The sequence below is a fragment of the Taudactylus pleione genome, unplaced genomic scaffold (assembly GCF_031769625.1).
Source record: "Taudactylus pleione unplaced genomic scaffold, aTauple2 ptg000755l, whole genome shotgun sequence".
In the NCBI taxonomy this organism is placed as follows: domain Eukaryota; kingdom Metazoa; phylum Chordata; class Amphibia; order Anura; family Myobatrachidae; genus Taudactylus; species Taudactylus pleione.
Genome location: NW_028285157.1, coordinates 2,168,076 through 2,183,511, shown reverse-complemented (window position 1 = coordinate 2,183,511; position 15,436 = coordinate 2,168,076). Strand labels below are relative to the sequence as shown.

Genomic DNA, 15,436 nt, shown 5'->3' with positions numbered 1-15,436 from the left:
CCTGGCTGGCCATAACCCCAGGGATGCTGGCTTCCCGCTTGCCGGTTATCCCTGGTTGTCTAGTGGTCCCACGGGTTATGGGGGGGGCCCGCCGCCACTGCCAGCAGCCTCCGGTCTGTCCCCCGGACCGGAGGCTAAAGGACTGCATTTAAGGCATTCCGCGCGCCGCCGCTAGCCAGCGACGCACGGCTTACCTGCATCCCCGGCGACTCCGGCAGCAGTCCTGGGAGGTAGACAGAGTCCGGCTAGTACGGACTCTGTCCTCCCGCCGCGATCCCCAGATCAGTACTGGCGTCGCGGCGCCAGTCGGGGATCAGAGCGGCAGCGTGGGCGTCTGTACAGACAGCCCTTCGCTGCCGTCTGTAGTAAAAAGAGATTAAAAATAAATAAAATCTAACTTAAAATAAAAAGCTTCTGGGGGCTGCTCCTGCAGCCCCCCTGCGCGGTGACCGACTCCGGCCGGGCACCAGCTTACACTGAGGTGCCTGTGGCTCGGGGGCGGGGTATAGAGGAGGACCCAAGTGCATCCTGGGAGCTAAAAGCTTAACTGTGTGGTGCCCATGGATCCTGTTCCAGCTATAACCCCAAGGTCAACCCTGTGGACCCCCTATGGACCCTGAAGTAGAAACTTAGAATTTTTATGTCCCATGTTTAGGGTTTGATTACTTTTCACTCACATAATTGGTACATTTATGATAATCACCTTTCCCCAATGCTTGAAGGACGTACTGTTTTATTTTAACTGTAATTAATAAAAATATTTAAAATTAATTAACAAAATAGTCTTCTTTCCCTTCTTTTTGCTATAGTTCGCAAATAGTGTACTAGGTATTTAGGATTAGTGTTTTGGCACGATAAATTGGGATATTTGAAGATACTGTAGGTGTATTTTCTTAAAATTCAATATACCATTATTGTGTATAATGACTTGAGTTACTCACCTCACCATATCCACACACAACGACTTGCTTTCCTCCAAACATAACATCTGTGCTTCTTTTCAGTCTGCAGATTACAATAAATTCACAAATGAACATAAAAAAGTAAAGTGTCTTCCAGAGTATAACTGCAGGATGAAGTACAATCCAATATCTGTTATTAGACAGCAATATGGACAACCTATTATGCAATCTGAGATACATGAATTGAAAGGAATCGATATGTAATGCCGGTAGCTGTTTAGCTGCCAAATCAAATACCGCAAGCGGCAGCCCGACGGGTCGAAATCCCGACTACAGCAGGTAACTCTAACCCTCCCCTCTCCCTACTCTAACCCTCACCTCCCCCCTTGTGCCTAACCTCCCCCCGTTAGTGCCTAAACCTAACCACCCCTCCCCTCCCCGCACCCTAAACCTAACCCTCCCGGGGATGCCTAACCCCAAACTCCCATAGAGGTGTCTAACCCTAACCCCCCCCCTTTCCCTACCCTAACCCTCCTGGGGGGATGTCTAACCCTAAGACCCCCAGGGGTCCCTAAAGCTAACCCTCCCCCCTGCAGCTAAACGCTAAGCAATCCGGCTTGCCTTCGTTTGGTATGCCGGGATTTAGTAGTGGGGCTAATGATAGGCATCAGGATTTCGACAATTTCTTTAGTCCCATGTCGGGATGTGAGTGTCGGGGTATCGTGACTGTATATACACTCTCAAGTCGGGATGCAAAGTATGTACATTTTTGAGTTATATAAAACTTCTTAAAAGTAAAAGAAATATAAAGAAAAAAGTGACTGTCAATTACCGTCTAGTGTGACTTCAATTCACTCATAATTATATAGTCAGATGGCGTAAAGTTCTTCAGAATGGATGTACAACTCAGCTTTTGATATATAGTGTGCTGTATGTATCTTGTCCAGTAAATCGCACTGCACACGCCTTTGGCGTCACTAGGGTGGGTGTCACTCAGTATGCCTACCCACCCTGACATCCCCAAACCTGAACTTAGGCACCTGCGTTTTCAAAAAGGGCGTGACCCATGTCCACAAAACCATGCTGCCTGTTATATGCAATATTGGGGGTGTGACTGCATGACACACCTCCAGAACTGCTGGGTACCCCCCAGCCTCTCCTGCTCGGTGACACCATCCGAGGGGGTGACACCAAAGTAGTAGAGCAATTCTGCTATTTTGGTGTCACTCATTTCGGCCTGCACCCCCCACCCTCTAGTGACACCACTGGTACTCGCCCTTATTTTGTACATGGACTAGAATTAGGCTTGATAAGGCACATTGTCTTCAGACTGCCAACTGTAGATTACAGGCATCCGCTGAAAAGAATTTTGCGCCATCTCATCTTTTTCCACCATTATAAGCAAAGATTTCTTACCCGTCTAATATAGATTCTCGACAGCAGTACAAATTGTCAAATTTCTGTTTGGTGACAGAGTCATTCACATTCATAGCAGGGACACACAGCTTGCCAGCCTTAGAGAGCTGATACAGCCTGTATAATGACAAAAATACACACTATTTGTACAGTACAGTACAAAGTGAAAGGGAAATATGCAAATATGCAAATACTCTTTTTGGGAATATACTTCAAATTGCAACATTTCAGCAAAGTTTATAATAATTACAGAATAAAAATAATAATGAAAGTGTACCAGCGGGTGCATTCAGTTGCAAGCATGTTAATACCGTGTTTCCCCGATAATAAGACACTGTCTTATTTTTTTTTTGGTTCCAAAAAACACCATAGGGCTTATTTTCGGGGTAGGTCTTATTTTATCTAACTCTGACAGCAGTGCCCCTTATGCAGGCCCCCCTGTAGCAGTGTCCCTTGTGCAGGCCCCCCTGTAGCAGTGCCCCTTATGCAGGCCCCCCCTGTAGCAGTGCCCCTTATGCAGCCTCCCTTGTGTAGCAGTGCCCCTTATGCAGCCCCCCCCCCCCACTGTAGCGGTGTCCTTTATGCAGGCCCCCTTATTGCAGTGCAAGTACGTTACTTAGCTGAGTCGCCGCCGTCCGGGATGTCCCTCTCACTTGCGCGCTGACTGGATCTAATATGATCCAGCAGGCGCGGCGCACAGGATCCTCAGCGCACGGGTGACGTCATGACGTCACCCGCGCACTGCATGACTGGGAACGCTGGTCTCTGCAGCGTTCCCAGCTCAAAGAGAATAAGGTAGGTCTTATTTTCGGGGTAGGGCTTATTTTAGACCAGGCTACAAAAGTAAGGGTAGGGCTTATTTTAGACCGGGCTACAAAAGTAAGGGTAGGGCTTATTTTCAGGGTAGGGCTTATTATCGGGGAAACACGGTATGTGCCAATACAAGTTTGCTTGGAATGAAACACAACATTTTCACATGGGTTAGGTTATGCTGGCTGCACCATTACTCTAGACCAGTTGTTCTCAAACTTGGTCCTCAGGACCCCACACAGGTCACGTTTTCCAGGTCACCCAGCAGGGGCACAGGTGTATTCATTACTTACTGGCGCATTTTAAAAGATCCACAGATGGAGCTAATTATTTCACTTGTGATTCTGTGAGGAGACCTGGAAAACATGCACTGTTTGGGGTCCTGAGGACCGAGATTGAGAATCTATGCTCTAGACAACTGACCTTATTAGCAAAACATCACACACAAAACATCACAAAACATTTTTTTTTATTTTTTTTTTAATGGTGTCCCGATTTTTTGGGGACATTTTTTTTTTTCTACAATTCCTTTTAAGGGGACATTCCCAAGACTACAAGCTATTTTTTATAAGCTTACAACCCCCAAACCCATATTCTACATTTTTCACTTGCTATAGTGTTTTGAAAAATTATCCCTGTTTTTTTAAAAATGACCATTGATCCCATTTAAGGAAAAAAACGGGAATTTTTGGGAAATATGCCTGGGACCCCCCTAAAGATGTCCAGACATGGGGGATCACTATCGGTAACCCCGTTTTTGCCTGCAAAAGAAAGTCGGGTTTTTAAATAGCTTTGCCAGGTGTTTTTTCCTGCCGCGGCTATTAGAAACTCCGACTTCCTTCAGTAGTGAAAAATGGGGGTACCCATAGTGATCCCCCATGTCTAGACATCATTAGGGGGGTCCCTAGAATATTTTCCAAAAATTCCCGTTTTTGTTAACCTGTAAAAATAATTTGTAAAAATTAAAAAAAAAAAAATGACATAAGGCCTCCCCCCCCCCCCCCCCAATAGCCAAACCAGCCCCAGGCTTGCCAGCCAGTGGTGGTTTCTAAAAATACGGGGAACAAAATGTGTAGGGTTCCACCGTATTTTAGAAACCAACACCAGGCTGCAGGGACTATTGCTGGTTTTAAATATAGGGGGCAAAAACGACGTGGGGTACCCCCTATATTTAAGACCAGCACCAGACCCAACCGACCGCGGTGTAATGCCACAGACCGGAGACCCAATCACCGGGGCTCCTGGTCCAAGGCATTACACCCCAAGTCGGTCAGCGCAAGCCGATGATCTGGGGGGAGTTGGGGACCCCCCAAAAAAGGGTCCCCCCTCTCCCAAGCACCACAGGCTTACGCGGACACAAAATCTGGTAGATCACAAACATGGAATCACATGTGAGATGATGCCTAATGTGTAGAATCTTACCCGAGTGAGGATGGTAAAATGTGTCACCAGCCAACATGTATCTACATGTGACACCCATAACAGTGATATCGGTCTTCACTAGTAAATTTCTAAGGTTCCTACCTCTAGAATAGCAGGCCCGTAATGATTGGTTCTGTAGACCCAAATCCTTATCTGTCTGCACAAGGTGCCACAATCTTTTACTGATGGTATTGATCTCAGGGGACAGGGTATTAAATTGGGTGACCCATGTAAAATTGTCATTGGACTAAACTCGTATTTTTCTACATAATAAGTCACTCTGTTGAAACTGTAACACTTTATGCTTCAGCTGTAATAAATATTACAATTCGTAACCTCTGGCTACAAAACGTGCAATAAGCTCATCAATTTGCTGAATCGCCAATTCCCTCCTACTATTTATCCTCATCAGTCTTATCATCTGAGAGTACGGAATACCAAGTTTTAGACCTCTCGGATGGCAACTACTCGCATGCAAGTAAGTATTGCGATCAGTGTCCTTTCGGTACACCGTGGTCTCCAATGACGAATTGGTTAAATTCATCCTAACATCCAAAAACTCTATTGTCTCACTCTGAATGTTATATGTAAGCTCCACCGGACATTCTGAAGCATTATGACGATCAAAAAACATTTTTAGATCATTACAAGAACAAACCCATATAAAAAATAAATAGTCTATAAATCTTTATAAAACAAAATTCTGGATGCAATCCTCGTGTCACTATAGAAAAATTGTTGTTGAATGTCGAACATATAGATGTTCACATAGGTAGGAGCCACGGATGAGCCCATGGCACATCCTTTAGTTTGCAAATAGTATAAACCATCAAATACAAATAAATTGCAAAGCAGAACAAGTGTCAATAGACGTAATATGATGTTAATAGACACTGAGTCCAGGGTGGCCTTGCTAGTTAACAATTTTCTCACAGACATTAAACCGTCCTGATGAGGAATAATAGTATAGAGACTGGTGACATCCGCCGTCACCAGCCAAACCTCTGTGGATGATAGTATAGCCACAGACTTTAATAATTGCAAAAGCATAGTCGTATCCAACAAGAAATTAGGGTGATCCAGAATCAAGGGTTGTAAGATGAAATCCAGTAAAATCGATGTCGGCTGGAATAACGAGCCGCGAACTGACACAATCGGTCTACCAGGAGGCGGATTAAGTCCTTTATGCACCTTAGGAAGAGTGTATAAAATAGGCTTCAATGTGAAATCAGGAATTAATATTTGAAAAACCAGTTCAACAATGAGTAGTGCATCTTTAGCTTCACTCAAGGTTTCTCTGAGTTCCCTAGTGAAGTTAGTGGTGGGATCACCATTAAGTTTACTATACACTCCAGGTTCATTTAACTGTCTCATAATTTCAGAGCGGTAGGCATCAATGTCCTGCAGTACTATTGCACCGCCCTTGTCCGCAGGGCAGATGATCAAATTATCATTAGCACTCAGGGATTTCAGTGCACGTCTCTCATCAGGTGATAAATTAAAATATCGGGGTTTGGCTTTAGAGTTGGATATTACCTCAGTAGTCTCTTTCTCTATAAGTCTCATAAAGGTCTTACTAGATGAGTTGCTAGAGAGAGGGTCAAAAGTCGATTTTCTTTGTAGGGGTTTGAGTTTCTCAGGAATAGATACAGTAGGTGTTACAGAACTTATCACATTCTTAGAAAAATATTCTTTAAGTTTCAATTTCCGATTAAGTTGAAATTTTTCAGCTTGCCAACGGAGATCCGAGAAATCATTTGAAGGGACAAATGAAAGCCCCTTAGATAGAACACTGCGTTCACTCAGGGTTAATTCATGGCTAGACAGGTTGAAAATTATTTCTTCCTTGGTAGTTTTGGCGGTCGTCTTCCATGTCCTCTGCCGTTTGAACTGACCACTTCTGCAGGTGGGTCGTTTCTTAGGGCCCCTTTGGTGCGTGTAATGACCCCTAAAAGGGACAGAGGGATCCCGTCTACCCCGCTGTCTCATCTCAGAGTCACTCGTGTTACTATCAGCGGACGTCTCCGTATCCAAAGTGCTTTTGGGATATTTCCCTCTTCTATGGAAAGGTTTCCTACGTTCCTCAGATCTATTCCCGGACAACCACCTGACCACCTGTAGACTTGATGTTGTTCATAGTCCCTATTGACCTTCTCTAGTTTCTCTCTCTTAAATTTAATGAGATCTCGTTTATAGATCGCCAACTGATGATTCAATTTATTAATACAATCCTCATTATCATCCTGAGAGAGAGTCTGTAAATGATCATTCTCAAATGTAATAATCTTCTCCTTTACTGCCTCCATCTCCTTATTGGATTGCTCGATAACTAATAAAAGTAAACCCATAGGGCACTTATTAAGTACCGCAATCCATCCATCCTAAAACCTCTTGGAATTCTTTTAGCATGATAGTAGTCACTTAGGGAGATTGCATGATAATTAAAATCGATCTCCTTTTTCAATCATACTAAATTATAGAATAGAAGATCACAAAGTAAGGCTTCAGGTAACTCAAATAGTGACTCTTTACGTAAAATATGTTCAGCTTCAGTTTCTGAACAGGTCAATGTCTCATCTAGTGGGAGAGTTAGTGGATCAAAAGACCCCGAGGTATCCTCAGTAATTTCTGCCATAGTATCAAAACTTCCCTCCAGAGGGGTATGGCAAGGTCCACTCCAACAGACGACAATAATCTTCCACAAAAAACGTGAAAAATAAATAATACAAAAATAAAAAATAAAAATGGATGACAAAATGCTGAAGAAAAAATACAATATTAACAGCAAGGTGCCTTGACCTGGTTCAGCTCCACGTGTTGTAAGAAGCTGTTCCAATCCAAAAAAACACACTGGTCCGGCACTCATGTACAGAAGTAACTGCGCCTGGTGCCCTCACAGCAAGAGGTAATGACAATAAACATAAGTGCGGCACTCAGTATGTCAGGATGGAAACCATTGGGTAATTAGATAATTATTTAATTATTTCACTCATTATCCAACTCTCCTTAACCCTTAGTAATCAGTTCAAACAAGAATGTATCCGTATCATTTACCAATGTGATCTTATTATTTCTTGTAATATAAAAAGAAAATATCTTAAACACAATACATTCAATAAAAATATAAAAAATATATATAAAAATAAAAACTAAATCAGTTAATGAAATCAATTAATAATAAACATATGAATAATGAACATAATATACATATATAAAAATGTGTGTATATAGCACGTATGTGTGCATACATAAGCACACGTACTACAGCCCACATATGTCAACATATGTGAACACATGTTTAGCTGCCTACCCTAATGTCCCAACAATAAACATGACAGAGTAATATAGACCATCGGAGGATATATACTATAATTAAAACACTACTACTAGTGATTAATTAAAACATCGCCTGTGCAATGTACGCTATTTTGCGATATCTAGAGTAGATACTTCACTATTATTCATTTCTCAATTTAATAACGAATCCAGACGGATTAGCTCCATAATTAGTAGGAACTATAAGATCTTACATTCCGATCCAATACTTCCTAATTTCATTGCAAATAAACAGAGTATTATTTTTAAAAAGAACAGAAATCTGAAAAGTTTTTTGACTCCTAGTACTTATTATAGTAATAAGATAACATCTGGAGAAATCGACACTTGGATTCCCCAAAAACCTCAAGGTTGCTATACTTGCAATCATACGAGATGCCTAACATGTAAATATGTTGCCAACAAAAGTAAACACGTAACATCGGTTAAGACAGGAGCCAATTTTGAAATAAATTCCTTTATTAGTTGTGAGTCGACTTATGTTGTATATGTACTAAACTGTAACTGTCCGATGCAGTACGTGGGTCGTACCACACGTACTCTGAAGGAACGGTTTCGTGAGCACAAACTAAATATCATTAGAGGTAAGGAGACACATAGTGTCTCTCGACATTTCTCAGAGGTACATCAGAATAATCCCGACTGTCTTAGAGTCATGGGGTGGAGACCATTAAGAAAACTGTAAGAGGAGGTGATAGATTTAAACTTCTCTGTGAAGCGGAATCAAAATGGATTTTTAGACTTCAATCACTTTCTCCAGATGGCTTAAATGAAGCGTTGGAGTTCTGTGATTAACTCCTCTGTTGGGTATGGGGGAGTAGCTTGTACTGGTCCATATATACTGTCTGGTCAGTGGACCGGTCACCAGGGGAGTACAGTCCTTTTTTCTCCCTCTACCTTTAAGAGATTTTTGGATCCCTCTTTATTTATCTACGTGTGTATATGTCTATGCATATATGTATATATACATGTATGTGTGTATGTGTATATATGTGTGTAGGTGTATGTATACATGTGTACATTTATCCCTCCTTGGTATACTGTTAATGTAAATTAATATAGCTGTATCATTATGGTTCGCTCTCTTCTTTATCCTTAGCTTGTAGCGGGTCATATACTATCTTTTGCATCTTGTTAGTTCACTCATACGCCCGAGTTTATCTGGGCTATTAGCATATGGCCAGATATAGTTTTTCATCAGAGTGTTTCCCTGATATATCGTTTGGATCTATTAGAGATGGTCCTATTCTCCTAATTCGAGCCATTTTGTTATATAAGGTGCTTTTACTGATTTATCTACTCTATCAGGATCTACATTGATATTTGACTCAATATTTTTAATATGTTAGAGCTATGTTGGTATTTAGAAGGCTATTGGTTGGTAATTGGAGATCATTGATGGTCCATGTACATGTTTTTGTGTACATGTAGATAGGATAGTTCTCCTTGTGTCTCTCTCTTCTTTCCATCAATTCTAGTGGACTACTCTAGATATTGCAAAATAGCGTACATTGCACAGGCAATGTTTTAATTAATCACTAGTAGTAGTGTTTTAATTATAGTATATATCCTCCGATGGTCTATATTACTCTGTCATGTTTATTGTTGGGACATTAGGGTAGGCAGCTAAACATGTGTTCACATATGTTGACATATGTGGGCTGTAGTACGTGTGCTTATGTATGCACACATACGTGCTATATACACACATTTTTATATATGTATATTATGTTCATTATTCATATGTTTATTATTAATTGATTCCATTAACTGATTTAGTTTTTATTTTTATATATATTTTTTATATTTTTATTGAATGTATTGTGTTTAAGATATTTTCTTTTTATATTACAAGAAATAATAAGATCACATTGGTAAATGATACGGATACATTCTTGTTTGAACTGATTACTAAGGGTTAAGGAGAGTTGGATAATGAGTGAAATAATTAAATAATTATCTAATTACCCAATGGTTTCCATCCTAATACTATATATATCATTCAACTATGAAGGGGAGCATTACAGCTTGAAAAAGGCTACAGTAGTAGCCGAAACGCGTTGCTGCTCTCCACACAAGCCACTGAAGCTATTCCCCATTTGGAACCAGATGCTGCTACATTGACAACCAGCCTGAAAGATATCCTGTGAGTTTTGGATTCATCATTAGACCACTGCCTAATTAGGTGGGTCTCCTCTGTGTATTTTCTTCTGGTGGACGGACTGTCCTGCCCGCAGCATCCTCCGGTGTTCACTCCAGACGCGGATCTGAGTCACGTGACTGCTGACGGAGGTCTCGGCGGCTGTCAGCACAAAGACGGGCATTGACTCCGACCACGAGAGAACAAGCGGGCTACAGACGTGTTGGACACTTATGCTCAGCATCTCCCGCTGAATTATATCGATTAACTCCAGCTCCAATCTCCTTTGTGTAAAGGGACGGCATGGTTCTTATCTACAGGTATTCATCGGCAGCTTTAATTATCTAAGTACCCAGCAGAACTCTGCGTGACTGGTTAATGCACAATAGGGTACTTTTCCACTTGCTATATACAGGCGTGTTTTTGGATCACACGGTCAGCCTCACTTTCTATATCTGAGATTGGCCATACCATCTGTGACTTTGATACTAAAGTGGAAAAAAAAATTTTTTCAACGGGTTCCATTAATATCATTATTGATACATTGTTGGGGATAGCTATCCAGTAGCTATAGGCTATATCATTGCCTTTATAAATCTAATTTGCTACAGCATTATATAGTTCATATTTATACAGGTATATGGCTTAGCCAATAATACAGGAGAGTGTGTTTTTAGATTTTGGAGCCTGATCAACTCCTTAAATCTGAATGCTTGCTAATTACCTGCCTGTTACATTTCTTATGAGCTAATTTAGCAGTGCTGATTATTTATTTCACATCCACTATATTGTGTTTGTATGTGTGTTTTTGTTTTTTGCTATTATTTTAAAGTATTAAACTTTTTTATATATTGATGTGTCATTCCCATGTCTCAACCTAAATATCAGAGCGCAGTTTTTTTTCTTCTATTGTTTATACCTGACGAAAATCTTAAAGATTGAAATGTTGTAGTTTCTGTGGTTTCTATAGCTCTGAGTGCCGCACTTATGTTTATTGTCACTAGCTCTGGCTGTGAGGGCACCGGGCGCAGTTACTTCTGTACATGAGTGCCGGACCAGTGTGTTTCTGTGTGTGTGTGTGTATTTATATTATATATATATATATATATATATATATATATATATATATATATATATATATATACACACACATATATATATATACATATATACATACATATATATATATATATATATATATATATAGATAGATAGATAGATAGATAGATATATATTTATTTTTTTATTTTTTTTTAACTAGCAGTTGAACGTTTACTTTGTACAATTTCAGGTTATTCACTAGACTAGAATTGCTTAAATAAAAACTGGAAAAATAGCGAGGGGGGTTTAAAATCTACAAACAGTATTGTACCACCAAACACTGTGCCTGATTCAAAGATTTAGTGTATCCAATATTTATGTAAATCTCTGATTTTTAATGACCTGCGTATGCGCAGGAGCCACACTGCACATGTGTAGATCTGGTCCTGGTAGTCAGTCGCAATGCCCCAAAAAGCTGCAGCATGACTGACATACTGCTGGTGTTTGGGGGCGGCAACAGGGATCGAAAAGCCAAATGCCAGTGGCAGCTTCACTGGTTCTAGCAGCACAATTTTGGCGGACATCCCGAGTAACCGGAGGTTTACTCAGACATCCGATGTTCACGCAGTTGATCAGATGACACAGCGGATCAGAAAAGACAGCAGTCGGCGTCTTTTTACTTAAGACTCCTCCTATGGCTTTTGCATATTTTAGCAAAGCCACTGAATACTGGGATGCAGCAGCTGTTGCTGTACCGTACATCTCTGAATCAGGCCCCTTGTCCCATATAATTGCACAAATCCAGTGATTCTTCTAATATGCCAGCTTCATAACATGCTACCCATCATAATGTGCTATTGCTGGTATATGGCTTTCTCAATTAAAACTGTAATGTATACCAAAGTACCAAGTACCCATTATAACTCACCTGTGCACTCCAGTCACACTCTCCTCAACAATACCACGGATATTTTTGTAAACATTTGGATATTTCTTATAGACCCAGTGAGTTAAATCTCCTCCATCATCCAGAATCTTAGGAAAAGAACAGCTATTCAGTAGGTGGTAAACACGCAGTAAGGTGACCAATCAACAAAAAATAGTAGCTGCTAACTGAACTTACCATATTTGCCTGCCAACCGCTATCTCCATTCACACAGCGATCAATAGACCACCAGAAATCATTCTCTGACTCTCCTTTCCATGCAAAGACTGCAACACCTACGACCACATAGACATTTGTCAGAGTGAACAAATAAGCAAGTAAAATAGATGAGGCAGATCTGAACAGAACAGAACCTTGAAAAAATCAACATGAGATGGTGGGAAAGAAAACACCTTTTCTCAAATAGACATAATATTATTTCGGAATTGGTACGTAATGCCGGCAGTCAGAAAGTCTGCTGTCAAAATGCCGATGGCGGCATCCCGATGGTTGGTATCCTGACAGGGGTCGGGTAAGTATAGTTACCCTCCCCCCTTCTCCCCCTAACCTCCCTTCTTGTAGACTAACACTCCCCACATTGCACCCTAACCCTCCCTCCTTAGTGCCTAACCACCCTATCCCCCCCCTGGTGCCTAACCCTAACCCCCCCAGGGGTGCCTAACTCTAACCCCTCCCCCCCCCCCCCCAAAAAAAAAACAACCTAATGCTAACCCCGCTATGCTACCAAAACTTAACTTTCCCTCCGTAGTGCTTAACCACCCTAACCCCCCGGGGGTGCCTAACCCTAACCCCCCCCCCCCAAAAAAAAAAAAAAAAACAACAAACTAATGCTAACCCCGCTATGCTATCTAAACCTAACCTCATCACCCCCCACGGCTAACAGCTAAGACGCCCGGACTTACCTGGTTCGGACTGGCATCTGTCTGTGTTCCGGCGTCGGTATTTTGACGCCTATCTTAAGTCCCGTGTCGGACTTTCAGCGTCGGGATTCAGTCCAGCTGCATGCCGTCCGCTGGTCTGATAACTACATCCCTATTATTTCTAATATGTTATTTCATTTTTTTTTTTCAAAATCCAGATTTGTGCATTTAGTGCAATTACTCTTTCATACACCTAGGAGGAATGGGGGAGAGATGGGTAATGTAAGCATATGAGATTGCACTGATATGCAACACTTGTATATCAGATGTGTCCTCATACACCTAGCCTCAATACGCCATGCGGCACAAGATGTCCGGCATGAGTGAACCATCAGATCCCATGCGAGGCAGCTTGTGCAGAGTGTCTTTTTTCCCGAAATGTGTCTTACTCTTAGTCACAATGCAATGCTAAGACACACCAGGTGACTGTACTGATTCATTTGATATGCAACACTTATATATCGGTGTGTAAAGGTGTCAAACCAGTAGAATGTGTGCTGAGGAACACACTGACCTGCAAAGCTGATCCGCTGAGGCATCACACTTAGCTGCCCAGGTGGTCACACTGACCGGGTCAAATGGGCCATCACAGTGTAGGCCTAACTGATGACTGCTTTAATATAATGGGCCATCGACTATTTGGTTGAAGGCAATCCAGTTTGTTAATATCATGCACAAATAAAGAGTCCGTGCACCAGAACTCCTTGGTCCTGTCAACATAAATACCCGTGCCACGTCCCAAGATCCACCACAGGTACAAAAATGGACCACAGTATCCTGGTTGATATAAAACTGGCAAACAACTTTCGGAAGAAAACCAGGGTGACCACAGGACTGGCCTTTCATGGAGAAAAATCAAGAAAGGTGACCTGTAGACAGGGCACATTATTCCAAAATCCTCCTGGCAAAAAAGATAGCCAGGAGAAACACTGTCTTCCATGTAAGCTAGGTCCACTGAGTACAAAGGCTCAAAAGTATGGCTCTGAACAGCCCGCAGGACCAGAACCAGGTCCCAAAGGGAAACAGGGGGAACAAAGTAGGGCTGGATGTGGAGCACCCCTTGGAGAAAAGTCTGCACGGCAAGAATAACCACAATCCCTCTCAGGAAATAGACCGTGACCTGAACCTTAAGGGAAGAAAAGTGGAGGGACATGTTGAACCCTCCTTAAAAGGAAGGACAAAAACCTGGAGAGCCGGAAAACCTCAGGATCCAACTTCCAGACAGCACACCAGAAAAATTAGGCTCACCACGCCTGGTGATACGCCGTTGCAGAAACAGGTTTACTGGCACAAAGCATCCTACACATAACGACATTAGAGAAACCCTGGCCTTCAGGAGGCCTGTCTCAAAAGCCACCCCGTCAAAGTCAGACCAGCTAGATCCTAGTAGAAGAACGAACCCCGAGTGGGAGGGTCCAGCTTGAGTGGAATACACCAAGGGGGAGCCACAGATTCTTCTTATATCCGCGCACCATGCCCTGCACGATCAATCTGGAGCGACCAGGATGGTCTTCATTCAACACGTAGAGGACCCAAGGTAGCAGGGACAGTGGGAAGAGATATGAGAGGAAACGTCCAGGGGATGGAGAGTGCATCTACCAGAAGAGCTTTCGGATCCCGAGTCCCGGAGCAGTATCAGGCCAGCTTAAGGTTCTGGAAGCAATTTGTCAGTTTGTTTCTAGTCTAGTTTAACCCCACCCTTACATGCACCTGTGAGGGACCAATTTTCAGCAACTACCATCCTGTGTATCACTATTCGAGAGGCATGGGTAGGATCAATAGTTGGAGGGTATGCTGATCCTTATAGCTCCACATTAGAGGAACTTTGGGTGCTTTCAGGTGAGTTGGCCCTCAATACACAAGTGTATGACCCAAAGTAGGATATCATATAGAGTAGAACCATCAGAGCAGAAACACTGTGCCGTGGCTGGTGGCTTACCATATGTTTGCAAATCTCTGTATTACTATTATCATCTAGAATGTATTGCTCTATCCATTATGGTGTTCCGGGGAAATTTGTTTTTTGTTACTAGACTAGATTAACCCCTTCTTTAATCTGGGTATACACCTACACGATTGTCGGGCCGATGATTGTACAGTTGTGTATACAGGTTGTGTCAGCCGATAAATGGCTTAAAACTCTCCCACAATGGTCGGGTCAGGAGGTTGCATCTTGTGTGCTGTTTAATATTTTAGATGCCGATCTGCTAATCCCATAGAAGAACATACACATTGAGCTGTTTCTAGATCAGTGTGTAAGGGGTCAAAGGGGGTCAAGCTGGATACAAACTTCTTGGCTTATCGGGAGTGTTTAACCAGATTAGCCGAGTGATCATAAAGGTGTGTATCCAGCAATACATGCACCTGTTGCACTGATCAATTTATTGGTCCACAACTACCATTCTGCGTATCACGGTTCTGGTGGGAAGCCATCATGTCTATGGACGGGCGGCCACAGCAGTCCACTATTTGATGGAAAACCTCTGGATAGAGGAACCATTCT

The 15,436-nt window shown here is 42.1% G+C and overlaps 1 protein-coding gene across 2 annotated transcripts in view; it reads right to left on the bottom strand.

Annotated features, from left to right (window-relative positions):
* Nucleotides 1-15,436, bottom strand: part of AHCYL1 (adenosylhomocysteinase like 1) — a 139,852-nt gene that overhangs the window by 74,922 nt on the left and 49,494 nt on the right. For both annotated transcript variants that reach the window (XM_088457307.1, XM_088457308.1), the window contains exons 6-9: nucleotides 12,191-12,288; nucleotides 11,996-12,102; nucleotides 2,319-2,435; nucleotides 942-1,005 (exon numbers count right to left, since the gene is read on the bottom strand). In XM_088457307.1, coding sequence (XP_088313433.1) covers nucleotides 942-1,005; nucleotides 2,319-2,435; nucleotides 11,996-12,102; nucleotides 12,191-12,288 — 386 coding nt within the window. The remainder of the gene's footprint in view (nucleotides 1-941; nucleotides 1,006-2,318; nucleotides 2,436-11,995; nucleotides 12,103-12,190; nucleotides 12,289-15,436) is intronic.